This window comes from Rhipicephalus sanguineus, chromosome 4, assembly GCF_013339695.2.
Source record: "Rhipicephalus sanguineus isolate Rsan-2018 chromosome 4, BIME_Rsan_1.4, whole genome shotgun sequence".
NCBI classification, from domain to species: domain Eukaryota; kingdom Metazoa; phylum Arthropoda; class Arachnida; order Ixodida; family Ixodidae; genus Rhipicephalus; species Rhipicephalus sanguineus.
Genome location: NC_051179.1, coordinates 192,305,711 through 192,323,069, shown reverse-complemented (window position 1 = coordinate 192,323,069; position 17,359 = coordinate 192,305,711). Strand labels below are relative to the sequence as shown.

General features: G+C 45.4%; 1 protein-coding gene across 1 annotated transcript in view; it reads right to left on the bottom strand.

Annotated features, from left to right (window-relative positions):
• The window catches only part of LOC119390983 (protein DDI1 homolog 2), an 87,185-nt gene that overhangs the window by 11,510 nt on the left and 58,316 nt on the right, over positions 1-17,359 (bottom strand). Inside the window, exon 6 of the mRNA XM_037658689.2 lies at positions 5,787-5,946. Coding sequence (XP_037514617.1) covers positions 5,787-5,946 — 160 coding nt within the window. The remainder of the gene's footprint in view (positions 1-5,786; positions 5,947-17,359) is intronic.

Sequence of the window (17,359 nt, the reverse complement as noted above, 5' to 3'; positions counted from 1 at the left end):
CTTGATTTTACTACGAATAAAGCATGTGTATGTAACAACAAAAATGATATTTTTTTGTCACTTTACGGTCACGAAAAAAAATTTTAGACAATTTTTTTCTGAAATAGAATCATCTGAAGAATTTATTTCAGCAATAAAAAAATTACAATTTTTGGACTGGATTTCGCGAAAAAGTTCGACCCTCAGAGAGTTAAGGTATGCTTACTAACAAAAGCAGATTATGGGGGGAGAAAAAAAAAACGGATATGCTTGCAGTACTTTACATAATCGGATATACAGAGCAAAAACCAACAAGTAAGTAAAGGCATGCTGAGAGAAAGGCAAAAAAGGAAAAAAAGAAAGCTGGCCTGGATGTAACACAAGAAACTGAAATACTTTTTGTTAGACGACTGGTAGCCGCCATGGATAGCTTCGCTACTACTGCAGCATATGTTGTCCAGCAGCAGCAGCATGGCATTTTTCAGCTTCTTTTCAGCCAAAATATAGCTTGTCTTGCTGATATAAATTGCTATTGTGGCTCAAATGTCAATCCAACATGGTCAGCACTTGTGGCAATGCCTGTATTTGTAAACAAAGACCACTCCACATCAGCGAATGTGGGTGGAAGTTGTCTCAGGGATGTGTAGAGTTTTATTGTAAAAGAATGCTGTTTTCGGGCAGCATCAGCATTGTGTCTTCTTTCCAGCATTTGTCAGCATCTCGAGTGCTCATAAAGAGCGCATGGCAAATCACATGTCTGGCGTCAACTTTTCGCAAAGCCAGAATTTTCCAGATGTGCCCTACTGTAAAACACCATTACATCTTTTTTTTAGTTTTTCGTCTCTACATGTCCTACTTCAAACAGTGCACTGCTTGTCTTCAGAAGCAGTGTCCACATATGCAAATTATTTATGGCAGTTTTTTGGGCTAGGGGCCACAAAAGAGAACATTGGATCAATCAAACCTTCTGCAATAAGCATTCATTTACATTCAACGTGCCACTTATGCCTGAAGGCACTGAAACTGAAAACAATTTGCACACGCATCTGGAGCCTAAGATTCAATTTTTTAAAATTAAAAACTTGAATAACACTCACTTAACAATAAATGGAACTTTCATTATGCTCAAATTATAATCAAGTACCGAAAACTGCAAAAAATCAGTATACAGTAGAATCTCAGTGATACGAATCTCAAGGGGGAGCAAAAATATTTGTATCACCTGAAATTTCATATCACCAAAAACCTAGGTAAATCCAATTAGGTAAATCCATTAGGTAAATCCATTAGGTATCTAGGTAAATCCATTTTCAAATCACGATACAGCCAAAGCCCGCTACAACGAAATTGACGGGACGCGCGAAAAAGATCGTTGTCAAAATAATGTGGTCCACTGAAATGGACAGTCAAAATGTATGGACAGTCAAAATAATGTGGTCCAGTAATCTGATCCCATCTTCCCGATTGAGAATGTGCTCCACATAGCTTCTCAGCAGTCACCTGCATGGTGCCTCTGGTTTGGTAAGGCACCAACTTAAACGTTTACACTCACCACGAAGCCCTTCTGGTCACTCTGTCAACAGTTAAAGTCTGCGTGCTGTGTGTGCAGAATGGATAGTGCCGTCAATCCACATCCCCCCCTACCCTCCCTCTCCCCCCCTCCAGTTTTGTGGGTGAAAAAAAAAAAAAAAGCCTACCCCGGCATCAGAGCTCCGCTTTTTGGAGCAGGTACCAGCGGCAACACTGCACAACATGGGTCATTTCGATTGAAAGGGCATTCGGAGAGAATTTCTTGTACTGAAAGCCAAGATTCTTCAGCATCATCTGGCTTCCTTGTAGCGCACATAAAAGACAGAGCACTATTGTGCACCTTCATTTGTCCTGCCTTTTATGTGCACTACAAGGAAACCTACTGAAGACGTGCATCGCATCCCTCGTGTTATTCAGCATCATCTGCATAGTCACTCTGGCCACGGTCAGTAGTGCCTTGTCCCCTTTGAAATGCTGCACCACCTTTTTCACCTCTCTGAGAAAAGCTGTGCACCACTTTTCACTGTGTGCTCAGGTCGAAATCGTCTTCACCCACACACAGCCTTTTCCACAAAAACGCTTTTTCAACTCCGCCCACCTTCTCCACCAGCAGAGCATTCGCTCGCTCACCGGCACGAGTTTTGCCATCCTCGCGATGAGCCAATTCACACCTGCATTGTCTTCACACTCAAAGCGAAGCACTTCAGAAAAATTGAAGTTAGCTGCTTCTACTGCTTGAATAAATTACGCACATTTGTTGGGCAGCACAAAGGAGACACAACTGACTCAGGAAATGCCAGGCCACTGCGGGAGTGTGTCCATGCAGGCTTTATGTATGGATTTCACAATGAATTGAAACACTCTCCATAAATTAAAAAACATTAGTCCTAACTATGTTTTAAATTTCTGTGTTTGTAGCAGAAAACATAATCCTAGATAGCTGGACTATTTTTCGCTCCTAAAGGCCTGTTTGGACGAGAGAGCTCTACATTTGGTAGTGCTGCCAACTGCTTGTGAGATGGCAGGAATTCACAATTTGTGTCCCAAAGAAGCAACTTCCTGGTGTAAGCACAGGCAAACCGAAGCTCTTCAGCACCACATCAATCCTGACCCATGTACTCCAATCCTGGCTGTACGTCCCATACATTACTAGGCTTGTGTGAATATTTGAGCACTTCGAATATTCAAACGAATATTACAGTATTCAAATTCGCTTCGATTAGAATTTAAGTTATTGGAAATTTCAAAGTATTCGAAATGAACGAATAGCATATAACCCCCCTGTAAAGGTGGCTTCACTGCAGTGGAGGGGGGCTACACCGCGAATACGCCTTTCCAGGGGAAATCCACACTGCCGCAAAGCCCCACTTCAGAGTTAAATGAACATCTTGCCCTCTCATCGATTCATCATTTCTTAAGTTTAAAAGCTTGTTATACCGGCTTATATGCTCTAAGTATAGTAAATTTTAAAACGCAACATATTTTACAGGTTATTACTTGCATTCTACCGAAAGTCAAATCCTGCTACTCTTCAAGGTTGCTTTCACTTCCTTTGAACCGAAAAGAATGACATTTGTATATGCCTTGTTTCAATTTTTTTTAAATATTGTGCAGGTTAGTTGGGTCACAACAAATATGCTCATTTTTCTTTATAATATGCGATATATATTACTTGAATTCGATTCGAAATTATTTGACCAAAGCACCATTCAGTTCCAATTCGCTTCGAACCTAAAATTTACTGTTCGCACAAGCCTAGTAACAACCTCACAGATGAAACGCTCTTGCTTCACTGTCTGCAAAGAATGATGGAAGATGCTGCGAAATCACCCAACAGCAAGATCTGGCTTTTGTGTCGAATGACAAACCTCCCATCCTGTAGAGCTGTGGCAACTGCAGCCTACATAAATGATATTCAAGCTTTGAGCACATTCTTCTCTGTGCTACTCACATAACCAGAGGCAAATCAAAGTGATGTATGCATGCAAGACAGCCGAAACAGGGGCTTATCCCTGCCACAAGGTGAAGAGCTGGACCATTCTAAATGCACTGGCTGTGTAAAGGGTGCACTGTTGCATGGTTCTACAAAGTTTTATGCAAATCCAACTGCGCATTGAACAACAGAGATGCTTATAAGTGCATTTTTCTCAATTTGCACGTGTTGTGCCTAAGCATCTGTGTCAGATCTTAACGAAATTTCACACAGAGCACCTTCAGACAATGTAGACTGCCGATATCTATATAAAATCTTGATATTCAATATACATTTCTTGTTTTATAATTTAAGATGCTAATAGTGCAAATCTGAGACATACATTTGGTACTCTGTTTTTTTTGTTAAAAAGGTAATGGTCATATCCACATTTTAGGTAGTTTTCAGCATCCTACGGTTCATGTGCAGGAAGACGAGCCATAATGGGATATTGTGAAAATGTTTAATAAGATAAACAGGGCGCACAAAAAGCCCCAGATTTTGTTGTCCATCTCCTTGGAACTCAAAGACTATTGGCTGCAATAAAACTGATTGCAGTTGTGCAGTCAGCATCATAAGCTCCTACTTGTGATTAAAATTTCAAAGACCTTGGTTGAAAATCATTTTCGAGTAGCATGTACAGGCATAAACGACAAGCATGCACCAAAAGGACAGGATCAAGCAAGCAGCAGTTTTTGAGGGCTGTGCAGTCGGTAGAGAGTTACTGCAGCACCGCACTACAGTCACCAGGTCACACTACTCTGGTACTACATCCTAATGAAGCTAGCTCATGTGACGTGATGACCATATTCAGCAAACATGGTTTTGGTTTCGTGCTCGATTAGAAGAAGAAAAAAAAACGCCAGGCTTGTGTGGAACACGCAGCACAGTCGCAGCGAAAGCTGGAAGAGGGGCCTTTCTAGATAGAGCCTTTTGTAAACTCTGTTGGGGCAACTAATACAAGTACATGTGCAAGGTACCCGCTACGCCATAAATTATAATTTTTGTGATATAGGCAAGCACCCACTACGCCATTATTCATTATTCTGTGGAGAAGCGAGGCGCCCACTACACATCTGTAAGACATTATGTGCACTTTGTTGATGCTGTGGCTGATGACGATGAAGAATTACGGCTGAGCCTTATCTAATGGGTTGGAAACATTCAACGACCCACTCGTGATGCAATTCGCGTTGTGTGACGCCTGGTCATTATTTTACTCTTCCAGCAAGTATGTTATACATGTTAACGCGATTGCTTTGCCGACATGGAGCATGCATAGGGTCTTTTTGCAAAGGAGTTTCAAGCACCAGCGTGGCTCTGTGGTAGAACACTCAGCTGCCACGCAGAGGGTTTGAATCTCATTCTATCCTGGATATTTTTCTCATTTCGCTTTTTCTTATTTCGTGTGATAGCAGTTACAAACACCTGTGGCAGCGGTCAACTACGGCACCAAAAACTGCTGTTGTGATCTGATAACAGCTTTCACTGTAAAACTGTTTCTGTACCGATTTCATCAGAAAAAGCAGTACGCATTAGATCCAAGTTACTGCCAGGGGCAGTAAGTCAAAAGGACTTCAAACAGTATTTAAAAAATTGGCCACAATCCCCGTGCACAAGAAACTTGGGAAAATGCGTAGAAGAGTGTGCAGCAGAGAATCAAGCTAAGCGTGCAAAAGTGAGATAGAAGGGGCCATGCCATTTTCACAGAAGGATGCAGAATACACGTTTCAGAGGGGGGCCAAATATGAAGTACAAATCAGGTGGCACAATTATAAATGGGAATTTTGAATTTATTCAGCAAAGTTAGTTCTCTAAACTACTATTTTCACATTACACAAACCTAGTCTATGAAAATAAATTTCGCCGTAGGTTCAGATTTAGAACTTGTGCCTTCCTTTTTGCAAAAAAAAATAGACCTCTGAAAGGCAAGGTCGAAGTGAAATTGCAGCAGCAGAAATTCTGGCAATAGATAAATTTCTTTCTATTGAAGCTACTGAAGTAAATAAAAATGGTTCCACAGAAGCACAGTTTAAATCATCCTAGTTATTATTTAGAACATAAAATGCCTTCTCGTAATTTCGGAACAGTAGTTTTAGTGACAACCATAGTAACTTGTTAAGAATCATAATTCATGCCCTATAATGATATGTTTCACTTAGCTGTATAGACATAGGTTTTCAAGATTTATTGCAAGTCAAAGGCACAGTCACTGAAGGAGCAGAGGAAGGAGGCATGCGCAGCAGCAGCAGCAGCAGCACAGGGGTTCAGAGGAAGGACTGGGAGGATCGGTGGCGGGCATTACCGGCCCTCGAAGACGCCTCGCTGCCCAGGGTCGAGCCGCTCTGCGAGGCACCCAGCATTTGCAGCCGCGCACACTCGGGAAGCTCCCCTTCCCCCAGGAAGGGCGTCTCGGTCCCCGTGGTGCCCATCACCAGCACATTGCGCTTCAGGTCAATCAGGCACTGCAACAGGACACCCAAACGAGGCAGGACTGTTACGGCCACTCACTGTTTCATTTTCCGATTCCCCTTCCATGATGGGCTTTAGGATGGAAAACTGGCCGTGTTCATTTAGCACATTCGGAGGTGATAGGCACAAGGATGATGTATGTAGGTCATCTTTTTTTTAAATAATAATAACCCGCCTATTTCCACTGGTGATGGAGGGTACAGGTAGCTCGATAAACAAGCAACCCGACAGGAGCCCGCATTCAGCAATAGTGCACATATTCAGGCGCTTTCACGTAAGAATACAACTTCAGAGCTGCTCTGCATTAAATTTTTTGAGGCAGCTTCAGAAGCTACAGCCACAAGCTGTTGGAATTGCAATCACTCACCACCCACGAAAAGCTCAGGACAGCCCACAAGATCACGAAGCTGTTGGCAGACTTGCTTGAACCAACTCCACAAAATTTGTGTACATGTTTGTGAATTTATATGTAAGCTTTCTATGGGTAAGAAAATCAAGCAGCATTCACTGTGACCATATTCTTAATTTCTGTTATTATTATCATTAACAATGTGGTGCTAAAGCAATACAAGTGTCACCACCCCTAGATCACTCCAGTATGAATGAAACGATACTTTCATTTTTACTCAACATGAAAAAGAATAGGCTGTGGGCACTAAGAAAAAACGTCAAATTCAGAAAAGTGCACGTGACCGTGTCCTTGGCTGAAATGCGGATACAGTACGACTAATTACATCATTTTGCAGCTTTATTCTTTACATGAGTGGCCATACTAAAAATGCGAAGGTGCCTGTCATTGCCAACTTGCAGGGAGAAGCCAGAGGGAAACAGTACCTGCTCATATGGCAAAATGCCTGCCTTTATTTCCATGTATGCTCTTTTCTACAAAAACATTGTGATGATGTAACATGCCCAATGTGTTATCTGTTAGTAATACTGTGGGCATTTATCATGTACATCTTCTTCATGTGTACATTATCATCATCATAATGCATTTGGTTATGCATCCTCATCTTCGTCGTGGATCATCATCATCAGTGTGGGTTGATCGTGCCTGTTCGCTGCCGGGTCTTCGGGCCAAATAAACGTCTGCCCAACCAAGACCTCATACGTGGTGGAGGCTGCTTCTGGATCCCCCGTCCTCTACTCGTCCGCTCTACCTCCTGGAGCTTCGCTCAGGTCGCCGTTTGCGCCAGCTGTCCAGCAATATGTCACAGCACGAGCAGGTCGGTGCTGCTACCGTCCCCACTCTGGCACCGCAAGCCACGCCTTCACGCGTCGTAAACAGCCCTCAGCGCGAACCTCATCTCTTCGCTGGTCTGCGCGGAGAAGACGTGGAGGACTGGCTGGACGATTTCGAGCGTGTCAGTTCTGCTAATCGGTGGGACGACACCTACAACCTAACTCACGTCTCCTTCTACCTTACCGGTGTGGCAAAGACGTGGTTCTTCAACCACCTGATTGACATCCCCGACTGGGCTACCTTCAAAGAACAGCTGCGCCAAGTCTTTGGCACACCGGCCGTTCGGTCGGCTCTCGCCAAGAAAACCCTCGAGGCTCGGAAACAACATCTCGGCGAGTCGTACACGTCCTACATCGAGGATGTTCTTGCGCTCTGCCGACGTGTCAATGCATCAATGTCAGAGTCGGACAGGGTACGCCACATTCTCAAGGGCATTACAACTGTCGCATTCAATGCTCTTGCCATCAAGAATCCGGCTACCGTTGCTGAAGTTGTCACAACGTGTCAGCGCCTCGACGAACTCGAGTCTGTTCGCCTCCCACCGGACAGTGACGAAACACGTTCTACAACGGACGCAGACCTACGAGGCATGATAAGGGCACTGATACGTGACGAATTGCGATCCATGGGATTCTCAGTGCCTACACTGTGTCCCAGTCAGCCTTCCGGCACGGCCTTGCGTGATGTCATCAGGGAGGAGCTAGCGTCCTTGACTCACTCGGCGCACATTCAACCCGCTGCTTCTCGCCTCCTACCAACATTCGCGCAAGTTGCTGCCACAACTCTAGGGAACGCCAACTCGACGTTGCAGCCATCAACATACACGTCGGTTGCTGCCGCACCCCCTGCGAGCTTCCCGTCACCGCTGGCCGAGCCCTCCTCTGCCCATCTGACTGCGCTATCACCCGGTGCCCCAAACCCTGCCTACTACAGTAAAAGCTCGTTAATTCGCCTCTCGTTAATTCGGAAAATCGGTTAATTCGGACACGTCATCTTGTCCTTGTAAATACACGCATCACTCTATGAGACTGGGCGCTCGTTATTTTGGACAGATTTGACCGCAAATCGGATAATTCGGCGACTTTCGGGCCGCTGGCGAGGCTCGAAAACGAAAAAAGAACAATTCGGAACAAAAGTGAAGCTCAAACGCAGCATCGCCATGGACATCAATTGTCGACTTGGCTTGACTTGAGACTGGTTGAACGCCTTTTCTTCGCGTGTGTTGTTGCCGGCTGTTGCCGGTGCCATTTTATTGCTTTGTTCCCGTTGGTGTGCTGCATCGTTGAACGTCGTTTTATCGAGGAATGATTCAGTATGGCTCCTTTAGCTTGATTTTTGCTGGTGCTTTTGTGCTGACTTTTCGTGTGAACGCACTTTCCGCCGATGGCAATGCCAGCGACGCGGCCCAAGTACGAGGCGAAGGACTTCACCACCAAAGTAGAAATTTTGCGCGCCCTGAAAAATGGGCTCTGCTGACAAGAAGTTGCTCCTGTGCCATGACGTCGGCAAACAATAAGACATGAGTCTCTTAAGCGCAGTTAGCATTCTTGCGTATGTGTGGCAGAACACGCCTGCGCATGCCATTGCCAACTGTTTCAGGCAGGGTTGCCAGGTTGGGCTATAAATAGCCAAATTGGGCTACATTTTTATCGACTTGGCGGGATTTTTTGTTGTTGGCTATTTGGCTACTTTTGGGCTATTACCTGCCTTCGCTTCAAACGCTTGTTTTCCAGTGCCTTTTCTCCTCTTTAGTGGTGGTTGTGCCTCAAGTTCGTTGTGAATGAAGTGTTTACGTACACAGTTATCTTTACTTCACTCTTTCTACTATCCTTTACCTGTGTTTTTGCATTCTTTAGGTATCAGCAGTCTCCACTAAACAATTACGGTAGTCAGTAATAACGAATCTGTTCGAAGCTTCCTTTACCGGGTTTCGCGATGCTGCTGAGTTGTTCCTTCTCACGGCGAATAAATGTGTGGATTCAAATATAAAGTGTAAATGATAGCACACACGTAGTAACTTGGAGCCTCGTAACGTTTTTCTGTGCTATGCCTACTATCACCAGATTTTACGCATCGCCGTTGATATTAAAGGATATAATTTACCGCTTTATATGGATTCCAACATATGCTCTGAATGTGATCCGCATCGTTTAGCTTTAGTTATTCGCTTTAAATAACCACGGTAAAAAAAATGTAGCGGCCGTGAAATAACAAACCAGCAACCACTAAAAACATTCGTCTCCTCCATGGGGTTCTCCATTCATTTGACTACAATCCTCACATTGTGCCGTCACTTCAAAGAAAACAAACAAATTATTAATAAGAAACAAGAAAACAGAAATTCCAGCAAATAAAGTGACATTTCCTTTCTATTTCTACTACCTGCACCACACACGCGATCTTGCAAGCAGCAGCACAATTGGAGACATGTATAAACCCTCTGTGTATAAATAATAATAAATGGAAACCTTTTTCTATATTTGCTCTCTTTGGCTATTTTGGGCTATTTTTTATAAATTACGTTTGGCTACTTTTGGGCTATTATTGGGCAGAAATTTGGCGGGTAAGCAGTGGCTTTGTTGTACCCGACTCCAGCGATGCCGAAGTGTCGCCGGACGACGGTGCCGACGATTGGCAGGATTTTGGAAGTGTTATGCCTGATGCAGTGACACTAGAGGATTATATCGGCATTGATGATGGCGTTGCCACTGCCGGCTGTCTGACTGATGAGCAAATTGTCAAGGAAGTGATGCATGGCAACGAATCCGAGAACGAAGAGGGAGCAGCCACACCATGAGCCACACGGGCCCCCTCGCACTGTGAGGGAAGTCGCGTAGGCCCTCGTCGTCCTTGAAGAATTTTGTTTTGGCACTGCAGACAGCATGCGAGCTGCTGAGCACCTTGAAGGGCTCAGAAAAATTGTGTCCGCGCGAATTTCTGCTCGAAAACAGACACACATCCGCGATTACTTTGTAAAGTAAAGGTATGTTGAAAAAGCTCTTGCATTTATTGTGTTTATTTCGACCATTCGTTAATTCAGACATTCGGTTCATTCGGACATTTCTTCCGGTCCCTAGAAATCCGAATTAACGAGCTTTTACTGTACCCACCTGCCTTGGCGATCATCTCACCCTACGTGCTACTATTGCGGCTATCGCAGCCACATCTCACGCCAGCAAGACGAGCGTCGAGGATACGACATGTGCGAGCGTGACTTCCCCGGAGGAGCCTTTTACCAAGGCCGCCGTTATTCGTCACCTCCGCGTCGGTCACCATCTCCGTCCGCATCGAGTGAAGTGCGCAATAGTTATCGGCCAACCAGACGCCGTTCACCTTCGCCCTTCCGTCGCTCCTCGTCTCCGCTTCGGCCTGCCTCCCTCACCTCTGACCACCGTCCGGAAAACTAAGCGATGCAGTTTTTGGAGGAAAAACTGCATTCACACACAGGACTCAAATTCCTCCAGCACGCCCTTGCAATATGATTTCTGTAATAGTTGAAGGAGTGCACGTCGATGCCTTGGTGGACACTGGTGCTACGTTTTCTGTTCTTCGTGCTGATTTGTGTGCCCGTCTCAGGAAAGTGATGACGCCTTACGATGGACCTACACTGGTTGCTGCCCAGGGGAACACAATTCGCCCTTCCGCTCTGTGTACTGCCCGTGTGCTAATCGATGACATTCTTCACCACATAGAGTTCGCTGTGCTATACCCGTGCTCTCACCAACTCATTTTAGGATGGGATTTTCTATCGTCTGCTTCCGCGGCTATTTGTTGTGGCCAACGTGCCGTCCACCTTACCGGCACAGACTACTCGCTCCGCGACAACATCTACAAGCCACTTCGCCTCGTCGCTGCTACAGATACCGAGCTGCCACCACGTGAACAGCGAATCGTAACGGTTGTGTCCAACGACGTCGACTCTGGTGACGTACTGGTCATCCCGTCAACCCGCTGCCTTAGTAAAGGCATAGCTCTTGCATCGGGTGTCGTTGGCTTCCACAATGGTTCAGCTCTCGTCGCCACCACGAACGCAACATCGGAAAAGATTTTACTTCCGCGGGGCACCACGGTAGCCTGCGTTGCCGATCCTGAGCCTGTATACGTCGTGCCCCTTACGCCTGTCTGCTCCAAAGGCCACTCTACTGCTGATCGTACTTCTTCCTCCGCCCTTACAGCAGTCATCAGCAGTGACTTGACAGATTCGCAGAAGCAGCAGCTGGTTGCTTTGTTGAATAAGCACGCAACCTCTTTCGATGCCTATTCGTCCACCTTGGGCCAAACTACCGCTGCAGCACATCGCATTCAGACCGACGGAACATCGATTGTGCGCCGCCACCCGTACCGCGTGTCTCTAGCCGAGCGAAAAATCATCGAAGAAAACGTAGCCGACATGCTGCAACGGGACATAATCCGCCCCTCAGCCAGCCCTTGGTCGTCTCCCGTTGTTCTGGTGCGGAAAAAGGATGGTTCTGTACGCTTCTGCGTAGATTACCGGGCGCTCAATAAGATCACTAGGAAGGACGTATACCCTATGCCACGGATTGACGACGCTCTTGATTCCTTACAAGGTGCGGAATACTTTTCGAGCCTCGACTTGCGTTCCGGCTACTGGCAAATCCCCATGCACGAGGATGACAAAGAAAAAACAGCGTTTGCCACTCCGGACGGCCTATATGAGTTCAACGTGATGCCTTTCGGGCTATGCAACGCACCCGCGACTTTTGAGCGTATGATTGACACCGTGCTGCGTGTCCTGAAATGGAAGACTTGCCTGTGCTACCTAGATGACATTGTTGTCTTTTCATCAACGTTTTCTCAACACCTGCAACGCTTGGATGAAGTCCTGACGTGCCTTGCGGGCGCTGGTCTTCAAATTAACACCAAGAAATGCCATTTCGCCAGCATGTCCATTAAAGTCCTCGGTCATGTCGTGAGCAAGGACGGAATACGCCCTGACCTCGACAAAACCGCTGCGGTGCTTCGCTTTCCTCGCCCTGAGAAGCCTAAAGACTTGTGAAGTTTCCTTGGCCTTGCGTCTTACTTTCGTCGATTTATACGAAACTTTGCCTCCATAGCTGCACCACTACACAAGCTACTCGTCTCCGGTACGCTTTTTGAGTGGTCTCAGGAATGTGAATCGGCTTTTGACATGTTGAAGGGTGCCCTCACGACCGATCCTGTTCTTTCCCATTTTGACGAGGCCGCTCCGACTCTCCTGCACACAGACGCTAGCGGCCGCGGTTTAGGCGCCGTTCTTCTTCAGCGCGACAACTCTTCGCGAGAGCGAGTCGTTGCATACGCCAGCCGCGTACTCTCTGCAGCCGAGAGGAACTACACGATCACCTAGCAGGAATGTCTGGCCGTCATCTGGTCGGTGCAGAAGTTTTGTCCCTATCTGCACGGCCGTCATTTTACTATTGTTACTGACCACCACGCGTTATGCTGGCTTTCCACACTCAAGAACTTATCGGGACGCCTCGGTCGCTGGATTCTGCGTCTTCAGGAGTACGAGTTCGATATCGTCTACAAGTGTGGCAAAAAACATCAAGACGCCGACGCTCTTTCTCGCTGCCCGCTACCTACGGCCCCGCTCGGCGCTTCCGCAACTGCTTCGCATAACGAACACTGCGAGCCCACTTTTACATCGGTTCCCTCCCTGGCCTCTATAGACCACCTGCCTGCGGACAACGAACAAGAATTTGCCTCTCGCCAGCTAGCTGACCCGTACTGTCGACGGATCATGGGCCATCTCTCTGGAACTTCCTGTCCACTTAACGCACAGCTACGTCGCCAACTCTCGCAATTTAAGCTCGACAACTCCGTGCTGTACCGCCGAATTTACCATCCTGACGGTCAGCACTGGGTGGCCGTTCTACCTCGCTCTCTCCGCTCTCACGTCCTCACAGCCTTCCACGATGATCCGACTGCAGGTCATCTCGGTTTTCATAAAACCTACGACCGCCTTAGAAGTCGTTTTTATTGGCCTGGCATTACTACTAGCGTAGCCAGGTACGTCGGGTCCTGCACTGTCTGTCAGAGTCAAAAACTCCCAACATCTGGTCCTGCCGGTAAACTGCAGCCTCTTCCGTGTCCCGCGACACCATTTGAAGTTGTAGGTGTCGATCTTTTCGGCCCCCTTCCAGTCACTGCCGCCGGCAAACAATGAATCGTGACAGCTGTGGACCATTTGACCCGCTACGCTGAGACATCGTCTGTGACTACTGGTTCTGCTTCTGAAGTTGCCGATTTCGTTCTCCAAGCCATTATACTGTGCCATGGCGCTCCACGTGTCCTGATCAGTGACCGTGGAAAGGCATTCCTCTCTCAACTATTGAACGAACTTCTCCGATCCTTCGGCACCACTCACAAGACCGCTTCCAGCTACCATCCTCAGACTAACGGCCTGACCGAGCGATTTCATCGCACACTTGCCGACATGATCGCCGCCTATATTCAACCAGACCACAAAAACTGGGATGCGATTTTACCATTCGTCACTTTCGCCTATAACACAGCCATTCAGCGGACAACCGGCTATTCACCGTTTTACCTGGTTTACGGAGGTTCCCCTTCTTCCCTTCTGGACATTTCTTTCTTCACCTCCAACGTAAATCCGTCGCCATCCTCTGCCGAGGAATAAGTTTCACGACTCGCCCAGTGCCGCCAGCGTGCTCGCCTGAATACCGAAGCCAGACAGCAAGACAGGAAGATTGTTTACGATGAAGCGCATCGTGCTGTCTCTTTCCGACCTGGTGACGAGGTACTGCTCTTGACGCCTCTTCGCGCACCTGGTTTGTGTGAGAAGTTTCAGCCACGGTTTATCGGGCCGTACACAGTTCTGGAACAGACTTCACCCATGAATTATCGCGTGACGCCACTTGTAACCCCAGCAGACCGCCGTTACCGTACTACCGAGGTTGTCCACGTCTCCCGCATCAAGCCCTTCATGCGACGTTCCTCCTCTCCTTGACCTGCAGCGGCCAGGCTGGCCGCTTTCACGTGGGGGGAATTAGTGTGGGCATTTATTATGTACATCTTCTTCATGTGTACATTATCATCATCATAATGCATTTGGTTATGCATCCTCATCTTCATCGTGGATCATCATCATCAGTGTGGGTTGATCGTGCCTGTTCACTGCCGGGTCTTCGGGCCCAACCCAACCAAGACCTCATAATACGTAGCATCAACATATCAGTGTGTGCCCTGGTGACTATCTTTTACAATTCCCTCCTAGGACATAGCAAAAGTTTTTCATAAAGCCATGTACTGTACTCAGAGCCAGCATGAGTAACTACATCTACCAGTTGACAGGCCTGCGACAGTGCCATACAAGCTTAAGGGGGGACACTGGTCTTTCAAGATATAAAATCATGAAAAAAAATCTGTTTTTTTAAAATAGCATTTTTGTAACGTACAGGCATTGCCGCATCTACTGACCAAGTTTCTTGCACCTTGGATTGTCATTTCGGCCACAGCATCAATTTGTACCACAAAAACAAGCTGTATTTTAAATTTAAAAAAAAGCACAAAAATGGAGCTCTTGATGCTATGAGGCTGTTGAATGATGTATGCTGCAGCAGTACTCATGCAGGTTATATCCCTGGAGGCTACTAATCATCTAACAAAAAAATTTTAACATTTCGTGTTGCGTGAGGTTCAAAATCAGCATTATTTGCTTGTCTGCATTTTCTCAAAACCTGAGTCTCTGACTCTTTGCAACCTTTCGGGTGTGGTCTTTCAGTAATCAAAGCACCTAGAATTGTAATTCTTGTTGCACTACTGAGCTACATGAGTATTGCCTACAGAGATAGCAGCAGATTTTTGTATTTCAGTTTTAAATTTTTTTTAACTGTCTGTGCATTAAAGAACTAACTAGTCACATCTTGAACAGAAAGCTTTTATATGCTGTATAATTCTTAATAGTTTGCACATCAAAAAAGGATTCCTACCCTTGTGAAGCTTATGCTCCGGCTATGTGCCTAAAGCAAGATTTTGATGAGTAGTTCTTGCTCCATTGTTCCCGGAAACAATGCTAATTAATTTTAAATAACTTCAGAACTGATGGACATATTTGAAAAATAATTGCACATATGGAATCAGCAAAGAAAACTAAACAAGACTTTGCAGTTTCATCAAATTTGGTAAAGGGAGTCTTGATGATTTTTAAAAACCCTCCGATAATTTTTTAACATTTCAAGTAAACGCGCATCGAGTACTGAATGCAGTCACGATCAACAACGCCAAACGCAGCAGCGCTACGAGCCGCAGGTGCCCCACAAATTCTAAGAAACAATTGCTTCTTCTCTCCGTGCCTTTTGGCATTCCTCCTCCCCTCAACGTTCGCCATGATGTCAACATGTCGTCAGCTCGTCATCTGCAACCATGGCGGATGTCTACAACACCTGTTTGTCGGCTCGCAGGTACGCGCCCCTGCTGCTCTTCCTCCTTGCACGGTGAGGAGGAGCACTCAGCCAGCAGGAGACACTATAACCTCATTACAACAAAGTCACATCTGATACGAAAATAACTTGGTTATATCCGAAAATTCGTTATAAACATGCATTCATAACACTGTGTCTATGACAGGGCAAGTTTTCATTTACTTCGTTATAACCAATAATTTGTTATATCCATGTTCATTATAGTATCGAGGTTTGCGAGTATCATCAAACGCGTGTAACTCCGCTATTGCGGCACCGTTTCGAAAAATTCTAGTGGCCACGTGTTCATTGTAGACTCGTGCACAACTGCAACACCGCAACTAAATTTCGGCCTCGGGGTGGTTTAGGGGAGGCCTTTAAGTAGTTGTACAATAAGGTGGCCTTACCACAGACTTGTACATTCATTCATTCACAAAACTTTATTAGGAGTCCTGAAGCCCGGTCTTTTCAGACCGAGACATGTACAAAGCCCAAGTCTCAAAGGCACATGGCATATTTGTTAGACCCAAAAGCATATTTACTCGCGTAATGAGCTCACACCTCACTTTTGCCCTTAAGAAAGTTCTTTATCTTTGTTGGGGGTGGACTTCACTGCAAAAGTTGAGGTGTTTTATTATGGTTCAAGCAGCGCAAACAACATGGAGGACAAAGAAGGAGACACAACGAGCACTTACTCGCAACCGAAAGGTTTACTAGGTGAAACATAAAAACAAGCAAACTCAAACAAGCTGCGCAGTCCTTGCCAAATAGGAAACTTGTAAATTTGGAAAATGGCAAGAAAAGCAATAAAGTTCACTAAACACTTTTAAGGGGGGACACTGGTCTTTCAAGATGTAAAATCATGAAAAAAATCAGTTTTTTTAAAACAGCATTTCTGTAACATACAGGCATTGCCGCAAGTACTGACCAAGTTTCTTACACCTTGGATTGATATTTCGGCTACAGCATCAATTTAACCACAAAAACAGGCTAAATTCTAAATGAAAAAAAAGCACAAAAATGGAGCTCTTGATGCTACGAGGCTGTTGAATGATGTATGCTGCAGCAGTACTCATGCAGGTTATATCCCTGGTGGCTACTAATCATCTAACAAAAAAATTTTAATATTTTGTGTTGCATGAGCTTCAAAATCGGCATAATTTGTTTTTCTGCATTTTCTCAAAACCTCAGTTTTTGACTCTATGCAACCTTTCAGGAGTGGTCTTTCAGTAATCAAAGCACCTAGAATTGTAATTCTTGTTGCACTACTGAGCTACATGAGTATTGCCCACAGGGGTAGCAGCAGATTTTTATATTTCAGTTTCAATGTTTTTTTAATTGTCCGTGCATTAAACAACTAACTAGCCACATCTTGAACAGAAAGCTTTGATATGCTGTATAATTCTTAATAGTTTGCACATCAAAAAAAGTATTCCTACCCCTGTGAAGCTTATGTTTCCTAGTATCCGGCTATGTGCCTAAAGCAAGATTTCGATGAGTAGTTCTTGCTCCATTGTTCGCAGAAACAATGCTAATTAATTTTAATTAACTTCGGAACTAATGGACATATTTGAAAAATAATTGCATATATGGAATCAGCAAAGAAAACTAAACAAGACTGTGCAGTTTCATTAAATTCGGTAAAGGGAATCTTGACGATTTTTAAAAACCCACTTCCCCCCTTAACATCTTAACATCAGAAAGGTAGCAAATAGGCACGACAACATACATACATTCAAA